Raw genomic sequence first — 20,788 nt, 5'->3', positions numbered from 1 at the left:
GATACAGCATTAAATCTCTAGGATATGTAAAAAACTCAGAAACTTAACACCAAAAATAAATAACCCAATCAATAAATGGCCAAAGGAACTGAACAGACATTTCACAGAAAAAAAAATCAGAGAACAAATATATGAAAATATTCAACATCTCTAACAATTGGAGAAATGCAAATTAAAACTACACTGAGATTTCATTTCACTTCAGTCCAAATGGCAATTACCAAAAATACAAGTAACAATAAATGTTGATGAGGGTGTGGGAGTAAAGCTCAACTCATACATTGCTGGTGGGACTGCAAATTGGTGCAACCACTATGGAAAGCAGTATGGAGATTCCTCAGAAAAACTAGAATGAAATCACCATTTGACTCAGTTATCCCACTCTTCAGTATATACCCAAAGGACTTAAAATCAGCATACTACAGTGACACAGCCACATCAATATTCCCAGCAGTTCCATTCACAATAGCTAAGCTATGGAACTAATCTAAGTGTCCTTCAACAGATGAATGAATAAAGAAAATATAGTGTGTGTGTGTGTATGTATATATAATAAAGAAAATATGGTGTGTGTGTATGTGTGTATATATATATATATACACATACACACACACACACACACACACACACACCATATTTTCTTTATTTTATACACACACACACACACACACACACACACACACACACTAGAATATTATTCAGCCAGAAACAACAATGAAATGAAATTCTGGCATTTGCTGATAAATGGATGGAACTAGAGACTATTATGCTAAGTGAAATAAGCCAGTCCCAAAAAACCAAAAGCCAAATGTTTTCTCTAATATGCAGATGGTAACACAAAAAAAAAGTGGAGGAGAGGAGAATAGAAGTTCATTGGATTAGACAAGGGGGAATGAAGGGAAGGGAAGGGGAATGGGATTAGGGAAGACCGTAGAATGAATCAGACATAACTTTCCTCTGTTCATATATGAGTACATGACCAGTGTAACTCCATGTCATGTACGACCACAAGAATGGGAAGTTTTACTCCATGTATGTATGATATGTCAAAATACATTCTACTGTCATCTGTAATTAAAAAGAACAAAAATTGGTCAATTTAATTCAATCAGTGAAAAATAATCAGTCAGTGTAAAGAAATATTCACTTTTGATTCTTTCCTCTTTTTTGCTAATGTCCAGATTCTTAGTATTTGTTGATGGTGATAGAACTAAAAGAAATATAGTGATAAACAATTTTTGTGGACATGGGGCATCTATGTGATACACCTGAGGGATTAAAACAGAACGTTGAAATATAAAGCTCAACCCTAACCTTGTTTTATAATGAGCAGGAAGAATTATTTCTTAATCTGCTTTAATACAAATTTAATTAACCATGTACCTAATAATCCCCTCAATTGGTATCTATACTTGCCTACTAATGTTTTAGAAGGATTTAATGATCCCTTAACAGAATTAGAAGGAGAAAATAGAATTTGTTCAAAATATCTCCTCTAATCATACTTGTCTCAATGCTTTCCTGGCATAGAAAATTTTTTCCAGGAAAATTTTTAATGCAAAGTCCTAACAAAACCCTTTGCCTTTCTAGGTAACAGAACAAAGACAAAAATAAAAAAGATATAATTTATGATGTTATACATGCACTGGCAGAAATTTCTTTGTTGTATTAATAACATATTAGTTTATAGATTACCACTACTTTTTTAAAAAGAACAGGAAATTGTATAAATGACTAATTTTCTTATTTTCAATGTATCTGACTCAAATGAAACAAAGGAGTAAAGGCCCTTCTATGGCTTATATAATGACTGAGTTTTCAATACATATACTTTTATAAATAAGATCTTTGAAAAATATATTTCTGCTAAAATAAGGGGTTTTCCTCACATAATAAGAAATTTAGAGATAGGCAAGAATAACTGGTAACAATGGCTTCTTGATGTCATCAGTGTCCAGGTTCCATCATTTTTGCTGAGAGGTTTGTATCTTTGTTCTTGTTTGGTTGTTTGTTTTTGTAGTGCTGGGGATGAACCCAGGGCTTTCACCATGTTCAACAAGTACTATGCCCTCAGCTACATCTCCAGCCCTTTGGTGAGATGTTTTTATAATCATGGTCATAAAGACACACCCTATCTTCAGCCTCAAGCTCATGCTGAAAGCATATTTGAGTATTATGCTCAAATATTCTATTTCTTAAGTTTCTATAGTATTAGGTGGGCTGTTCTTTATGTTATACACCCCTTGAAATCCGTCTTCTCTCAAAGAGCAGAACAAAGCTGTCCATAGGGCTTTGGCCATAGTTATCTACAGACAAGAGCTACAGTGGAATATGAAACTTACAATACCAAGGGAAAATTTACTACATCACAGAGTGCAATGGTGTAACAGCACTCTATAGGGTGAGGATTATATGGCTCTGGACTTGCTTTGCTTAACTTTTAAGGCATTACAAAAGTTTGTGTACTGTCAAGCTATATGTATGAATTTGTCTCAATTGCTGACTATCCAAGCAACCCCAGTATCACACATTGGACCCAAGAGTAATCACATGGAGACCACTGAAGTTCTTCAGTTATATTCCTAATTCAACTTCATAAATGGCCCAATAGTTTGTATGGCAGTGGGGTTTAAATTTTTAAATTGAAGCTTTTGTTTCCCTGAAATATGCATTTCATCTAAGAATCACTATTTTTAAACCTCCTGCAAGACAAATCTTCTTTCCTAAGTTACAGAACAGAGTTTATGGAAACAATAAAAAATGACAATATTTTCTAGACTAAACAGGAAAAAACAAGCATTAGAATTCATAATGTCCCTCTGCAGCATCCTAGATAGATTTTGGCTTACCATTTTGTAGAAGTGGCAAAGAGTTGGGTTGAAAAAGAATTCAGGTCAGCAAAGATTTATTGCTCATCTAACTTTCCCAACAAGAAATTTTCATTATACTATGTTAATCTATTGTACTATCCCCCAGGCTCCCTCTGCTCTGTTCTACCAGAGAACCTTCATGGTGTCTTTTTTCCCAACCAATTATTATGACTTAGATTGTCCCTCCCCTTATTCTGGGCCTGTCCACAGCCTGTCTGTCTTTCAGCATTCAGCTCAAGCCCTATCACTTCCATCCTTAATGCACTTTCAGCCTCAGAGTTTTGATCTGCAATATATTTTACACTTCATTGCCTATAACCTTATACTGTCATTTGTTTCATCTCTAGTTCTTAATTTCCCTCCCATGTCCCTATCCACACTGTTTGATGGAAATATTTGGAACTATGACTTGCTACAATTTCACTCAGCAACTCTCAAACAATCCATCATCTTCAGTATCAATCATCACTAACCCCCAACACACACACACCACCACCACCCATCACCACCACCAACACGACCAATAACAACCTCCTACTATTTTCTCCACTAACTGAATTCAGCACTGTATTAGTTTGTTTTCTGTTGCTGTAACAACATACTTGAAGCTGGGTACCTTATAAATAAAATAGGTTTATTTATCTTGAAGTTTTAGAGGTCAAAAGTTCCAGATTGAGTGGCCTCATCTGTTTGGCCTCTAGTCAGGGCTCCTTTGGCTAGGTCACAATATAGCAGAGAAAATGGAAAGGAAATCAGTCATGTACAGAAGGGGAGATCACTTAGTGAGGCAGAAAGCCAGAAATGTTCAGGGTCCAGATTTACTCTTTTTATAACAACCCATTCACACAGAAACTAACTGACATTCTTCAAGGACTACATTAGTCTCTTCCAAGTGTGATGGCCCTGGTGAGTAATCATTGCTTACTAGGCCCAACTTCTAAAAGTTCCACAACATCTTAACACTGCCACACTAGGGGCCAAGTTTCAAACACATGAACTTTTAGGGGACATGTTCAAACCATATCCAACTATAATAAGTATGGATAAAACATGTCTTATGTTTAAAGCCCTGTGTTATGGAGACAGAAAGGTGCATAAAGATCAATAAGTTCCCCTTGACCTCCCTATCAGGATGATTAGATGCCCCTCTTTTCCTTGCCACTTTCTATAGAACCTTGTAGTAGCTCTATCACTGAACTTATCGTACTATATTCTAATAGCTTCCTCTTATTTAGATCTCTGTTTATGTCACTTACTCTAGCCTATCCTATTAGTTGTGCATCCACTTATCTTGACTATCAAAAAGTTTTAAGGGGCAGAGTCTATGAGGAATAGATTTTTATAGATGCCCTGAGTACCTAGCCTTAGGTACCATGAGGGCAAGAGTCATATTTTATTCTTCTCTACTCTACCAGTGCCCAGGACAGAATTAATATCCTAATCATGGGAAATACATCTTTACTGGATGGCTGGATGGGTTATAGTGCATGCCCTAAAGAACCCACCATCAAGCTGAACCCCTAGATGTAGAATTATCCTCACCTCTTCCCTTGTCCTCATAATTAATCACTGGCAAGTTTTTAATTGTTTCAACAACATGTACTGTATCTCTCCACTTCTCTTCCTCCCTACTATCACCAAGATTAGTCTATACCACTATCTAGACTGCCTGGACCTCAGCAATAGCCTTTGCTGGCATTCCTGAAATTCAGCCCCCAACAGAAAGATCTTCCTACCACCAGAAATATCTTCTCAAACCACATGCTATCCTCTGCTTAAAACTTTACATTGGCACCCTCTTCATGCAGCTCTAGCTCAAGACCTCAGTAATACTCTTTATGTGCCTAATTTAAACCCAAATCACTCTGCCACCCATATACCATGCTTTCCTACTTTTGTGCTTTAACTTACTACCTTCCCCTAACCTTCTATCTTCTTCCATCTTTTAAGACCCAGTTCAAGTTCTTAGACCCATGTATGTCATTGTTAATTGAATTGGGTCTTTCTGCTCCACAAGCATCTTATTTAGATCTCTCTGTCACTTACTCTAGCCTATCCTGTTAGTTGTACACGCACTTATCTTGACTATCAGAAGGTCCTAAGGGGCAGATCCATGAGGAATAGATTGTTCTAGATGCCCTGAGTACCCAAGAGATACTCAATGAAAATAATGAATTTCATTACATACCATATGATATTCATTCATTTTATAAATATTTACTGAGCACAAGCAAAATAGAAAAGAATATCCCTGCTCTTGTGGTGTCTACATTTAAATGGTGAGATTTAGAGAGTAAATTAAATAAGCAGTAATATAGCATGTTAGATGGAGAGAAATGACAAAGAAAGAAAGGAAGGAAGGAAGGAAGGAAGGAAGGAAGGAAGGAAGGAAGGAAGGAAGGAAGGAAGAAAGAAAGAAAGAAAGAAAGAAAGAAAGAAAGAGAAATCAGGAGAGGGGCATAGAGGCAGTGGGGACAGGGTTTGATTTTCTCCTGTGTGACCAGGAGTCTCTACTGTGAAGCAGAAAGTAAGCAGAGCAGAAGGAGGTGAGGGAAGCAACCATGTTGACATCTGAGGAAGATGGTCCACATAGAAGGACCATACAAGAGACCGAAGTCTGTCTGGCACAGGCAGGCAAGAGGCCAGTATAGCTAGAATGAATGAGTGATAGGTCAGAGGTCAGAAAAGAGGCAGGATCCTGGAGGACTTCTAGGCTATTGTGATGACTTTGGCCTTTATCTTTTTTTTTTAATTTTTTAATATTTATTTATTTTTTAGTTTTCAGCGCACACAACATCTTTGTATGTGGTGCTGAGGATCGAATCCGGGCCGCACGCATGCCAAGTGAGCGCGCTACCACTTGAGCCACATCCCCAACGTGGCCTTTATCCTTTTTGAGATGAGGAGTTGTGACTCAAGTTAAATTTTGAAAGAATCACTCTGGCTCCTGAATTTAGATCACATTACAGAAGTGACAAGAACAGGACCAAGGACACCAATTAGGAAACTATTGTACTGAGCTAATGAGAGATGCTGTTTCATAAACTTCTAATCCTAGGCCATCTCTGACTAGCAGGCCTCCTGTCTCCCAAATCTCAGACCTATCCTTAACATCTGGTTTAGCTATTTCTAGGGATTACCTAGGTGCTTGACTCAGAGTCAGAATTTACCATATGAGTCCCAAATCAAAGAGCATATAGAAAAAAAATTGAAGGGAAGGGGTTGGACACCAGAACTAACAGTCTGGGGCAGTCCACAAAGGAGTGACCAGACTGGTACAAAAGGTATCACTTCCCATGTCCCCTCAACAATGCTTGGAATTTCCAGACCAGGCAACAAGGCCTGATCCTTTTGGTTCTGCAGATGATGACACTTAATCAAGGAAAAAACGTCAGAGTAAATCTGGAAAATGTTTTAGGAGTCCTAACAAGCAGATTATATCAATGGAAAGATGTAGCCATGGGTAAATATCAGCTGTAAAAATCATCAGAACCAAGGAAATTCCAGGCAAGGCCTGTGAAAATACTTCAAGGCTTAACTGAAACATCTCAGTTCCCAATAATTAAAAATACTGGAGGCTGGGGATGTGATTCAGTGATAGATTGCTTGCCTAGCATGCATGAGCTGGGTTCCATCCCCAGTATTGGGGAAAAATGTTGAGAAGTCTATGCACCACAAAAATAATTACAAATCTGGTAGTAAACATATTCCATTAAAGGATATGTCCCTTTTTATCCAAACACAGAAAGTGTGCAAACTAAATTTTATCTTAAATACTTTTGGGAGAAGCTTCTAACAATGGTTATCTAGGAGGAGGGGTAAAGAGAAAAGGAACTTTTATTGTCTACACTATATTTCCATAATGTTTCATTTTATTTACAGTGAATCCATAATTTTATTAATTAAAAGTAGCAATTTGGAGGCATTAAGAAAGCAATGAAGCTAGGTGTAGTTGTGAAAATCTGTAATCCCAGCAGCTTGGGAGGCTGAAACGGAGATTGTAAACTGGAGGCCAGGCTCAGCAACTTGGCAAGGCCATAGGCAACTTAGTGAAACCCCATCTCAAAAAATGAAAAAGGTCTGGGAATGTAGCTCAGTAATAGATTGCACCTGTGTTCAATTCCCAGCCCCCCCCCTCCAAAAAAAAAGCAATGAAGATACCTACAGAAGAGATAACACACAAAGAGCTATTAACTTAAAGGAGCCCTTGGGTAGATATTATTAGAAAGTGAAGTCTGTGTTGTAACATACTTTTATGTATCAGAGTATTGGAATTAGTTTGGTTTGGTTTTTTTTTTTTTTTTAGTTTGGTTTTTGAAATATAAGTAGAGTTTCCCTTCTTTCTTAAGAATATACAATAGGTTAAAGACAATAATGTTAATAAAGCAGCCAGACAACTTCCTACAACCCTATGATTGTTATCTCTCAAACACATCTTTGAGGCATGTAGTCTTAGGTCTACTTAGGGCTAAAAAAGGAAGTCAGCACTTGGCCTCCTTTATTATTGTATTCTGCCATGGAGACTCAGAGTAGCAGGAAGGACTATGTACTATATTACAGGGGCCTGAATTAGTAGACAGAAAGGGACATAGTTAAGGTGGAACAGTTGTCTAAGCTTTGAATTCCTTTGCTTTTTTAGCTTTCTGTTGCCTTGATGTAATCTAAATACAACTTTGTTTCAAAATATCTAACCACAGATTTTTCCCAGTTCTGTTCTAGTCTTATTTTTGACTACACATGTAAGTATAAACAGTTTCTATTAACCAATTAAAACTACAAGATTTTCAATAAGAAAATTTCAATAAGAAAACACAAAAGTCATATTCAAAAAGACAGTTAAAGGTCTCACTTACCACTGGATTTAATTTCTCGGACATAATTACTAGGGAACCAGCCTGTTCTCCCATTTAATGTGCCTTCCCACCAGCCTCCTTCTTCAACTCGAGTGACATAAATGATGTCCCCTTTACAGACTGACAGCTCATCTTCATTAGTCTGCTTAAAGTTGAATCTTGCCTTCACTATCAACTGGTGACTTCCATTTTCCGTCATCTCCTAGAGAAACAAAAGCCACAGCAGATTAAGAGGCATCTAATTGAGGCATAGTAGAAATTATATGGTTTTAGGTAAGACCTATCCTTGAGTGACCAAGAATAAAACCCTATATCCATCTCAGTTCTGATTTTTAAACTTAGGAGTCTATGAATGGCCCTCTGGAGGTATTAATTAACCCCTTGAAATTTTATGCAAATTTTTGCGTTGTCAGAATGTGTATTTTGGATGGGGTCATAGCTTTCATTTCCCTCTCCCTTCATCTATTATCTAAAGATACCTATTTTAACCAACCTAAGTAATAGAGTGAGTGATGATAAACGATTTCACCCTGACTCTACCCAACACACAATCTTAGCCCACATATTAGGTACTAATCAACTCTCACAGAAATCTGTTCCTACCTTCCAATTACTAAGAACATCTTAATTTGGTTACACTTGGTCCCAAGCAAAGATCGAATATCTCATAGCTAACTAAATTAGGAATAATATTAGCCTGTCTTGCATCAATTGGGCTTAAATTTTTGAGACCCTTTTGAGAAAATAATAAGCACAATGGCTCTTTACCCAAATGAGTTCATAAACATGACTTTTGGTATAAAATTTAATAGGGTACAAATGGTGTGGTGCCATGATGTTTATCAGCTTCTCAATGAGATCTGTGGTCTCAGAAAGGTTAAGAACCACCCGTTTAACTGCTTTGGAAGTAACAGGACATGATGGCCTACAGGGAGCAGGTGGCTTTTGACAGAGAAGAGAGGCTTCACCCAAAGACAAGATGGAGCATTTCCTCCCAAATAAAAACTCCCAATAAGATAAAATGCATCAGGATATGGTGGCACATGCCTATAATCTCAGTGGCTTTGGAGGCTGAGACAGGAGGATCACGAGTTCAAAGCCAGCCTCAGCAACTTGTGAGACCCTGTCTCTAAATAAAATATAAAAAGGGGGGGGTAGGGATGTGGCTCAATGGTCAAGTGCCCCTGAGTTAAATCCCCATACCCTCCCCCCCACACACACAAAAAAAGACCAAATGCAAAGACAACTGGGAGATCTCAATATAAAAGTTCATCGTAGGCTAATATTTAAAATCAAGTCTTATTCAAAGAGAAAAATAAAGGTGACAATAATGCTAAGAACAGCACTGAATATTTATTGATTGCCTACTAAAGTGCCAGGTACCCACTTAGTTCTAATAAACCAAGGAATAGGGAAAATAACAGCAAAGTGTCATCCAGAATTGTCATAATAACTTACATTTGCATAGCACTCTCAGTTAAGTAACTTGCCAGATTCTAATAAGCAGCCAAGCTGGGGCTTTAACCCTGATTTTCAGACTCTGGGCCCCACATACCTGATTTGTTCCAAAGTCTAGCCTGAATGGGTGTTTAGTTTATAGCTAGTTTTCTTGGTGGCACCCAAAAAAACAGAATGACAATTTCACCACAAATGAAAATGCAACTGGGATATGAGTCCTATTTTATGAATTTTAAAACAGACAGGGAGAATTGGGGACTATACTTACCACTGTCTTTGCCTGCTTTTGCAGCCCTGGAGCTGTGCTAGAAACTGCTCCCTGTGGGTTTGTCTGAGAACTGTTAGCAGCACTAAGAGAAGAGGAACGTCCACATGGTCTTTCTGAGAGCTGATCTGTGAAAAGAGGAAAAGGCATGGTAAAGGAAGCACTCAGGTCAGAAAACCATCTACAATATAACATTATCTTGTATGGGACTTTATAAAAAGCATCCTAGCTATAATTCCAATGGTATTGTTATGAACATGCCAACTGTGTTTCAAACCCACCCCCACCCCTGCCTCCTCCCTTTTTGGTGGCCAACTTCTTGTTCTTAACCTTACTGGTCATTGCTCTCCAGTAGAATGAAAAGCAGCGACAGAACCACATTTTCTCTTAACCCATTCCCTACAACTCTTCCTTCCTGAACCAGTCGCAACTATATGCCCTGTTATCCAAGGCAGAACTATATCGGGTACCAAACAGCTGTTTGTGGCTCTTATTACTTTGAAATATTTTAAATTTCTCGCCCTGTTTTCTGGCCCATAACTCAGTGGCTCTTTCTTACATGTAAGGATTTATGTGGCACATACAATCTAAAATCTCCCTAGTGTGCCGTGGGAAGAGTGGAGAATGAGAATAAGAAAGAGTGCGTGTCTGAGACAGATGCGATCTTGATACTAGAATAATTTGCTGTTTAAAATCAAACTCAGGAGTCTTCTCTTCCTTGAAACCTTGTGAAATTTGATCAGACCAAAGCTGAGTTGGATGTTTTCAGTATGCTGAAAGTGTACTAAAGAGAGAATCTGGCTTCTTGACAAATTCAAATGAGGGTTCTTTTCCTCTCCATTTATTTTTAAAAGATATAAACTGCAAAAGTCTAAAGCCCAAACATTCCCTAGGCGACAAGCTCAGTATCCAAGTAATTTCCTTGATGCCGTGGGTTTTAACTTTCACCTTCTTGTATTTTTATAAATATCTGCGGCAAGGGAAGAGACTGTAAAACTTGCTAGGAGAGTTTGGCAAAGGAACATATAATTTGTGTGGCATAATGTTAGAATTATATGATCCTCCCTGCCCAGAACTGGATAGTTGTCATGTGTGTTAAATATAGTTACTTGAATTAGCTGTACTTTCTGCTATACGCCTTGCAATAGCTCAAATGCATTTTTTTCAAATAGCAAAAGAACAACTTTAAAGAAGTATTTTTCCATGTCTTGCTATTATATACAGCTCTTTTGACTAAAACTATAATTACTTGATAGCTTCCTAGATGTTCCATCTTATTTGGCACTTGATTATATTGTCTGTTCTTGCTCTCCAATTGTTTCTGCTGGGTAAGTTGAGTCTCCCTAAATAGATGGTAATTTTTCCAAGGGCAGGGGAACTATGTCTTCCACTTTCTTGGTAAAACCTGGCAGTGCTGGACACACAGCTTCTTGCCTCTCTAACAGTTTGAGCAGGAAAATTCAGATTTGAGTTCAAGGGCTCTCAAGTCAGGTATGAGTTTGAATTCTAACTCATCCACTTTCTAGTTGGGCAACTGTGGACCTGACTTTCCTTATTGATAATAGGGACCTAATAATAATAATGCCTATCCCCAGGTGTGTTTCAAACATGGAATAAGACCACTTAGGGCTCTTAGGACAGGCTAGACCCAGGGAAAGGGTTCAAAGAATCTGAACTATGATTATTACTACCACTGTAGGTAAGACACTGTATCATAGAAGGAGTGAAATTCCACTCTTAAGTTTATCAACACTTTCCTCAAATTTACTAGGATTTATATTTAATAATCTCCAATGTAATGGATGGTAAACATTTAAACAAAAGATACTTTTAATTTACTAAGACCTTGAAGTTTCATTTCCAGTGCAAGGTTACTGAGGGGTTCCTTCAACATACACACAGGCACAGGGAAGACTATGAGAAAAATGTGTTCCTAGTGTGGAAAGGGAAGTGATGGCTGTACTTGGTAAATTTTATTTTAAAAAGAGGGAACTGGTCTTTTCTTTTTTTTCTTTTTTTTTTTTTTTTGTCTTGCTATACTGAGTTGACTATTCAAAAGTTTTGGAACAAAATTGGGTTTTCTTTGTTCCTATTATTGTACTAAGGGCATTAGAATACCTCTGTGATATGCATGTTTAAATATGGTGATAAGTATGTTTAAACCATGAAAAATTAAAGTATTTGATATTTGTTGGGGTTTATTTGGGGGCAAAAGGGGCAAATTTTCACCAATTAATCAATCCAGGGCATGGTTGACTCTTAGAACAATCAGAAACACATGGATTCAAAAATGTCACCCAGAACTCATAAATCACAAACTTTACTTACCTTCTGTTGCTTTGTTGACAGCTAAAAGAGTACTCAGAACCTTGGAGAAATTAACCCCTGAATAAAGGTCATCAGGATCAAATACCTATGAGCAAGAAATATTGAAACTGTAAGACACGATAAGTATTCAACTCAATGAACCAAACTGTGAAAAGGCCACTTCCTCCAGCTCTCGGAGGAAAAAATAAATGTAAAAGCCAAGATGCAAACCTCTGTATACCTTTGGGAGAAATGAGAGCAGCAGCTGAGCTGCCTAATGACATGTGGCAGGCCATCAGTGAGTCACAGCAAAGCAGTAATGGGAAATGAGAGCCAAGCTGAGAAGGCAGCGCCCACCCGGAAATGCACAGCACATACTCAGACCTGCTCTTTTGACCTAAACATATCAATATGCTCAGCCCAGTTACAGGAAGCTCGTGTGCCTAGGTTATAGTTAATGCCTATCACCTACAGAATGTCCTCAACCGTCCACAAATAAGCAGGTGGAGCCTTTTTGACACACTTTCATCTTTACAGTTTATTCTCTGTGTTCACTAGGGGCACTTTCTGAAGTGCATTTCTCTCTAATCCCCTTCCTCCCTAGTGCTGACTGTTGGATGCCAGTTGCCTGGGATCCCAATTCCATGTTGTCAAACTTTCTGCCCAGGTCTGCCTTTTGCCCCCAGCCTCAGTTTTTGGATTCTACTGCTTCATCTTGCCCTTTGCAGTTCATCTTAGAACTGAGAGAATATAAACCTTTGCCTGGCAGAGCCTATGGGTTCTTCCCAGCCTTAGGTGACTTTTCCAAATATAACCTCTGGCCTTCCTGATACCACTCATCTTTTAGCAACAAACTGTTAAGTAAATAGAAAATTTCACTTTCCCCGTCACAATTACATGCTGATATGCTACTGTCCCTAGTGAAGACACCAATCACTTGTTATTGTTTTAAATACAGTTTAAAATTGTTAATTTTTCCATGTATTCAACATGTTAAAATGTATTGAGAGTGTCTATCTTCTTTATAACAGTGAGGGTGAGACTTCTGATCCCTGACTAGCAGGTCATCACCTCTTGGTGGCCTGAAGTAGCCCTAAGAAGATGGATCTTCACCCCTCACCAAGTCTCAAGATTAAGGGATCAATATCTCGGGGAGGGAAATGAGATAGGGAATTAGGATAAAGAGAGAGATATACTGAATCTTAAAGGAAACGTCCACAAGCCACTGAGATGCAGAAAACACACTTGTAAATCTTGAGCTTAAGGTACATGCCCTTGGTCCATGCCCTTGTAAAATGAGGGAAATGTGCAAGCAAAGGAAAAACTGGCACAAAATTGTGTAGCTCCACCCCACCTCCATCTCTTGTCCAGCCCCTAGCAACGACCTTCTGTAAATATTAACACCCCACACCAGTGGGTTATCTCTCCCTCTGGAGATGATAGACCACATTCTCCCTTGAGTGCATATTCCTTGCTTTACCCAAAAGGTATGTCTCTTGTGAGATTGTTCCCCCACCCCATTGTCCCTTGAATGTGTATCTACTCTCCTAAATAAACCTCTGTTTTATGCCTTTAGGAAACAAATGTTGAGACTTCTTATAATCTCTAACACATATGTTTGAAACTAGAAGCATTCTCAGGCATAGGCTCAATCTATTAATTGCTAGTTGACAGTGTAGAAATACAGAAATGCTCCTTCTAAAAAACATCTCATTCCAGGATTTTAAAAGTCTCTTGAAGAAAACAGATTACATCATTATCCCCAAATATGGTGATGAGAGTCACAAGTACCTTTTCAAATGGGACATGATTAATACTGATTTTGAAGGGTCTGTCTTCCCATTAGGTAGAGCCATTTGTTCCATTTTTAATCTGCATATTTTCTGGGAGTCATGTCAAGATAATTTTTATCTTATTTTTGTACACATTCTTGAAGAATCAAACTTTGTTTCTAGAATGGAAATATGTAATATCCTTTTATTCACCAAGTCTGGGGGCAATATAGATTCATGCAAATGTGAGCCTACACAAGTCTGACTATTTTGGGATTCTACTATTCACCCAATCCATGAATGGTTTGGATTCAAAGTTAAATGACTGAAGAGACCAACTGTACCTAAAAAGGAAACACTGCCAGACTTTTAATAAAAGGGTAGCATTAATATTACTAAAGAGTTAAATGACACTACAATCCAAATAATTTCTGACTGCTACAATATAAAATGAGAAGCTTTCCAAGAGCAAATTAAGAATTCTATTTTTGTCAAACCCTGGGTGAACAAGATGCAGTAAACTCTAGAAAGAGTATTTAGAACCCCAGAGGATTCCAGACATATTGAATCCCCTCAAAAGTGGTCAAGTAGTAAAGGGTTAATGACATCTATGCCAAACTAGTCACAAATCAAAAAAAATCACTTGTCTTTAGCCTGTGATTCTCAAAGGCAGAGTGAATATGTGTGTGTGCATGTAGATATATTCATTGGGTGGGGGGGGAGGTGAGTAGAGTAAAATTATAACCAGAAGTAAATACTAGCAGAATAAGGTAGATGAGATTTCTCCCCTTTTTGTTTTGCTTGCTCCTTATCCAGGTTAATTGACTGCTTATTCATGGAAACGTCAGAATTATTCATTTGTACTAATTTAAGAACAAACTGATCAGAAAATGAAATGTGCACCAACAAGAATCATTGCATCTGCTTGAGGGAAGTTGCCTGGACTGTACAGTTCCCTTTTCAGAAAACCACAATATACTCAAGTCTATCCATGGGTACTGTTGCTGTCACTGCTAAGTCCATTCTATAGTACTAGGAACTATACAGGAAGGAACTGCAAGAGGCCACAAGGGACTGGTATGGAGAGAGAAAAGGCAAAGCCTCACCACTATTATTTCAAAGTAGTCAGAAGCTTAGATACAACTATGAATATCCTATACCACCCCACACCCTCCCAAGCTCCAAATTGAATAATATTAAAAATTCCACCCCAGATTTTTCTTCCATAAAGATCTATCCCCTACAAAATGGAAATATTATTTGGGAAAAAGCATACTTTCAGCCACTTATCACTCATGTTTGCCTTAGTGGAAATGAGAGTGGGAGACCAAGTTTAGAGATGATGATGTGCAGAAAGACTGATGGCTCTGATGCTCAACTGGGAGAAAGCAAGGAAGAATCCCTCAATGTGGAGAGCTGTGAGAAAGGTATATTGCAGTATAGTCCACTTGCTTTGGCCTACTGCCACTCATACATACAAAATAGAGAACCAATTCTTCTATCTGTCTGAAAAGCAGTGGAATATGTTAAAAGGTAAAGTATAGTCGCATGTTTATGTTGTATGCGATTTTCCAAAGTCCTTTTCAAAGGAATTTTTCAAAGTTCCATCATGACAAACTTATGATGATACATACCCATCTTCTGGCATCTTGTACAAGCCTCACTAGCCTGCTTAGCATCTCTAGTATGTAACTGAGTCCCAGAGTAGCTGAACTTTCTTTTTTTAATTATTTTTTTCTTATTTATATGTGTCAACAGAATTCATTACAATTCTTATTACACATATACAGCACAATTTTTCATATCTTTGGTTGTATACAAAGTATACTCACACCAATTCGTGTCTTCATACATGTACTTTGGATAATAATGTCCATCACATTCCACCATCATTTCTAACCCTATGCCCCCTCCCTTCCTCTCCCTCCCCTCTGCCCTATCTAGAGTTCCTCTATTACTCCCATGCTCCCCCTCCCTACCCCTCTATGAATCAGCCTCCTTAGAGAAGACATTCGGCATTTGGTTTTGGGGAATTGGCTAGCTTCACTTAGCATTATCTTCTCTAACTCTGAACTTTCTTAACATCTACTGTGCAGCAGAAATAAGCTAGTTAGTTCCAGTTAAATCTGTGAAGATCAGATGAACAGCAGGATTTCTGCCCCCCATTCATTTTACCACTACTGTGACGCCAACAAGAAAAAAAAGGACTGCTTCTTAGATTACAGAGAGATAGTTTCAAAGTACCACTTTTGCAACAGAATGAGGCAAGATTCAACTGTAACAACAGCAAAAATATTTACACCACTCTGTGTAAGTAATAGGAGAGACAGGGACTAAACTTCATTAAATATTTTTTTAAGCATTTATAAATTGCCAGCCTAGGGTTCAATCCTATATGAGCAGATACAGAATTGAAATATATATATAAAGACATTTTGCTTTTAAATGTTTATGTTTCCCCACACTTTTCCACTCTGGATATCCACAATGACAACAAAATCTATTTTCTGTCCACTAAACACCAGGTGATAATTCTGAAATGTTGGGATCTGTCAGTACAAATTGAGCAGAAGTTAATATTTTTATGACTTTACAAGTAGATTCTTTTGGAGTAGCTTTCGGTTTCAACATATGTGCTATTTTAAGACACTGTCCCTAAACTGACAAAAGCAATGAAGCACATGAGAAGAAACTCCCCTGATCCCCTGTTCCATTCCCTCACTAATCTTATAGCTACAATTACTGACTTACTGTGCCCCTACCATGTGCCTAACACCATATGTGGAGATTACATATATATTGCTATGGTTGGATTGTTTGTACCCAGGCCCTACATTCTTACATTTAAACCTAATCCCATTTCTGATGGTAATTGAAGTTGGGGTCGTTGGAGGCTGATTAGTTCATGAAGATGGAGCCCTCCTGAATGGGATCAGTGGCCTTATAAATGGGATCCCAGAGAGCTGTCTTGCCCCCTCCACCTAGTGAGGACACAGTAAGCATGTCCTCGCTAGACAGTGAATCTGCTACTAGTGCCTTGATTTTCAACTTCCCAGCCTCCAGAACCATGGGAAATATATTTCCATTATTTATAAAGTATCCAGCTTATGGTATTTTGTTATAGCAGCAAAAATGGACTAAAATGTGTATTTTTTCATTGCATTTGGTTCTCCCAGAACTCCTGCACTAGGGGCACAATTATTTCCTTCATTTCTTAGGAAAACAATAAGACTTGGAGTAGTTAAGTCACAGAACAAGAAAGGGATAGAGCCAATAAAAACACACACATAAGTGCCCTGAGGGGTGTTGTAGCTCTGTGTGCAGGCTTTATGTTTCTGTGAAACAGAAAAACATGAAAAAGCAATTTGTGGATTTCTACACAAAAAGAAATCCCTTGCTGCTGTCAACACAAGCAGAACCTTCCTCATCTGGAGCAAGTTGGTTCAACCTGTAAAATGACTAATTCAACTAACCGTGGGGAAGAGAAAATCTTCCACATGCCTAGACTGTCTTGAAGGGGCTTTGCTTAATTCCTGTGCTGTCCTTCCGATTTCAGGGGATAGCTCTGACTAAGTAGGCACTTGGCCACTTTTGCCAGAAGTGGGGAAGAGCTACACAGTCGGTATTTTGTGAGTTGCTAATAGGGTGGGGTTCAGCTTGTGGTTACAGGACCAAACTAAGGCAAACAGGCCCAAGGTATCGGTCACATGCAGTGACATTCAGCCCCCAATTTCCTTGGTATTATGCTGTGATTATCTAAGTCAACCAGTCACAGCACTCCAGCCACATCCTGGTTAAGAAAGGAAGTCATACTTTATTCTCACTCAGAACTAGTAATGTCTTTAATGTCATCTTAGCTTCAGTAATACCCAATCAACTTCCATTAAAGATAACTTATGGTTTGAGGTGATCACAGTCGATTCCATCACTCAACTTTAAGAAATTTAATCAACTGAAAAGCAAGTGATTCAGTGGGACCACAAGGATATACAACTTACGTTTTAAAAAAATGATTCCAAATATTTAAGAACATTTCAGCTCTTCCTTATTTTTCTTACTCTTATTGAACAAAATCTTTGTTGCTGTTGTTGTTGTTATTGTTGTTTTGTTCATGTGGTACTAAACATGGAACCCATGGGTGATTTACCACTGTGTTCCATCCGCAGATCTTTTGATTTGAGATAGGGTCTCCCTAAGTTTCTGAGGCTGATCTCAAACTTTCTGTCCTCCTGCTTCAGCCTCCCAGAGTAGCTGGGATTACAGGTATGTGCCACCACACCCAGCTTACTGAACAAAATTTTAAATTGACATAGATTATAAATAAATCCTCAGAGCTGAGCACCTGAACCCTTGAACTTTGGAGGAAAAGTCATTACATAGTGAGATAGAGCAAGCAAATCTGAGCTGCTTAGTCATATCTCACTGGGTAATACTGTGCCTGGCTCTGGGAACTTGACCTGGGATGCTTTCACATAGCTCCTACTAATAGCAGTCACAAAGTCAGTAAAAATAATGTTCTTAGTTCAGAAACTTGATTCATTGCCCACTGGCATTCCACTTAATAGAATACAGTGGATGGCATTTGTACCCTGCCTGGTTTTAAATAATAACTCTTCCTATTGATGTGGAACAAACTTAAGAGACCAAAGTCTGCACTCTACTTTTGTTTTCTCCATTTCTCTATGTTTCAGAAATTTAGAGAACAAGATCTGACTTTTGTACTATAGCTGCAGCAACCGAGGTATATTGAAAAGAAAACTGGTGTTGGGGGTCAGAAAACCCTGATCCCAATCCTAGGTTTGTCACTCCTAAGCAGTTATAAGGACCTTAGGGAGGCAGCACTACTTTTCTGTGGCTTTCCCATCTGAAAATTGAGAGGTATCTTTGGCTTAAGGAAATCAATGAGAGGCCTGATGGTGCATCTTTGAATAGGAGCTCTCAAAGGCAGCAGCTTAGCTGGGTCTCCCGGGTCCAAAATCTGGTCTTCAGTCCTCAAGGATCTTGAGAATGGCATTACACTAGCCAAGCTCACCAAAGACCAACACATAAACCAAAATGCCAATTTCTTAATTTTGGATAAAATGAACTACTAAAAGGACTGGGTACTCTCATTTCATGGCCAGGCATTCTCTCTCCATACATAAATCCACCTGGTAAGTCAGGTTATAATTATAAATGGGTTGGATAATGTAGAATGAGAACAAGAGAGTCTTGGGTATTATAGACTGAGATAATTATTATCTCTTTATAAGTTGATGTTTCAAATGTCATTTTAAAATGACCTATTTATAAATTCTACCTCTATCTTGCTGCCAAGAGGCATTTGGACTTGATTGTGGACAATTTAAACCATCTATGTTCTTTTGTCTCTATGAATTTCTCTAATTATTTTATGTAACTAATATGGGCTTCTGAATGACTTGAACCTCATATAATTCGAAGCAAGGAAGTTCAATTCCATAGAGCTCCTGTGGTAGGAGCCAAGATGTGAGCTTAAACCCTCACTGTTTACTCCCCATTTTAAATTTACCAAATCTACTTCCTGCCCCCTACCCCCGTCACTGTAACACACCTTATGACTTCCATTCTTCTGTTAGCACTCCTTTAGGGGAAATTCAGCTTTCTCCACAATAGAGATTTATCTTCAGTTGACTATTAAGTGTTCAGGAAAGAGGAAGATGAATGAGGAATAAAATAGACACGTTGGTCTAAAAGGAGAGATCACAAAAGAACAACTGATTTAGGATAATCTCACCAAAAAGAGAGTAGGCATGAAGGAAAGGAAAAGATGAAATCTTTCTTGTCAGTAGTGCTTGCCAAGCCAAGGTCAAGAAGCAGAGGGCTTAAAACCAGCTGACTTTCAGCCAGCCAACCAGTGTGGCTTGCCCCTGCCCCTCCTCCCATTATCCTGTCACCACAGCCCTTGCAGGAGCCACACTGGCTGCCAGTTTTAAAGGATGCAGGTGGATGAGTGATACCTCAGCTGCTGGAGTGTCTGTATACCAGAGTGGGGGTACCCTCCCAACACCCCCCTGTTCCTTCAGAGAAAGGGACTGACTTCCTAGTGTTCCAAATTGGAATGCAGAACACATTTTCCCAGAGACACAGCATCACACCTGTCACTTAGTCTCTGTTAGTTCTATAGTTTAGTGACATTAAGTATTAAACAGGCTGTTGTGGGCCAACTAAAATAATCATCATGTAGAACCTTGTTTCTGCAGGGAAACATTTTCTGTGTTCCCAACAGTAACTCACAAATAAATTGTTGGAAAATAATCCATTTTCATTTTGAAGAGTGCTTGGATGTGTGTTTCCAATGAATGTCCAATATCTTTTAGGTTTTTTTTCCCTTGTCCTTTTATAAAACAGATGAACAAATGCCCTAAACACTCATAGTACTATTTATTTTAGAACTCTCCTTGATTAAAGAACCAGGCAAATATATGAAGACTATGAGAATATTCTCAAAAATGTCAGTAGTTAAAAGTAACTGCCTGAAGCAGGCGTGGTGGCGCATGCCTGTAATCCTAGCAGCTCGGGAGGCTGAGGCAGGAGGATCGTGAGTTCAAAGCCAGCCTCAGCAACTTAGAGAGGCCCTAAGCAACTTAGTGAGACCCTGTCTCTAAATAAAATACAACATAGGGCTGGGGATGTGGCTCAGTGATTAAGTGCCCCTGGGTTCATTCCCCAGTACAAAAAAATAAAATAAAATAACCGCCTGGGGCTGGGGTTGTATCTCAGTGGTAGAGAGATACAGCTCTTATATAACACATGAAAGGCACTCTGTTTCATCCTCAGCACCACATAAAAATAAAGATATTGTGTCCATCTAAAACTAAAAAAAATTTTTTTAAAGTAACTACCTCTGGGGCTGGGGTTGTACCTCAGTGGTAGAGCGCTTGCCTTGCATGTGTGAGGTACTGGGTTCGATTCTCAGAACAATAAATAAATAAATAAATATCCATTAATAACTAATAAAATTTTTTTTTAAAAGTAACTACCTCTGCAATTGTCCAGGCAGCTAGGGAAGATGCTTACCTACAAAGAGAGGGCTCCCTCAGCCCCTGATTTCCTAGAAGTATTTGATGGTTTGGGGTTGGAGCCCTAGAACCTAGTAGAAGCAATTACTTAGGTAATCCAGGTACAGGAGAGACAGATGGTAAATGAGTTCTGCACAAAGATCAAGGAGAGACAAGGGTCACAAGCAAAGGCACTGTTGCAGGTTGCTTTAAGTAGCAGTTCCTCTGGTAGTTTCTATCAAGT

The 20,788-nt window shown here is 38.5% G+C and overlaps 1 protein-coding gene across 7 annotated transcripts in view; it reads right to left on the bottom strand.

Moving 5' to 3' along the window:
- Positions 1-20,788, bottom strand: part of Arhgef6 (Rac/Cdc42 guanine nucleotide exchange factor 6) — a 110,357-nt gene that overhangs the window by 69,659 nt on the left and 19,910 nt on the right. For all 7 annotated transcript variants that reach the window (XM_078034217.1, XM_078034216.1, XM_078034218.1 and 4 more), the window contains 3 exons: positions 11,775-11,859; positions 9,450-9,574; positions 7,724-7,925 (listed from right to left, as the gene is read on the bottom strand). In XM_078034217.1, the coding sequence (XP_077890343.1) occupies positions 7,724-7,925; positions 9,450-9,574; positions 11,775-11,859 (412 nt within the window). The remainder of the gene's footprint in view (positions 1-7,723; positions 7,926-9,449; positions 9,575-11,774; positions 11,860-20,788) is intronic.

The sequence above is a fragment of the Ictidomys tridecemlineatus genome, chromosome X (genome assembly GCF_052094955.1).
Source record: "Ictidomys tridecemlineatus isolate mIctTri1 chromosome X, mIctTri1.hap1, whole genome shotgun sequence".
In the NCBI taxonomy this organism is placed as follows: domain Eukaryota; kingdom Metazoa; phylum Chordata; class Mammalia; order Rodentia; family Sciuridae; genus Ictidomys; species Ictidomys tridecemlineatus.
Note: the sequence above shows the minus strand (reverse complement) of the source record. Positions and strands in the feature narration are given on the sequence as shown.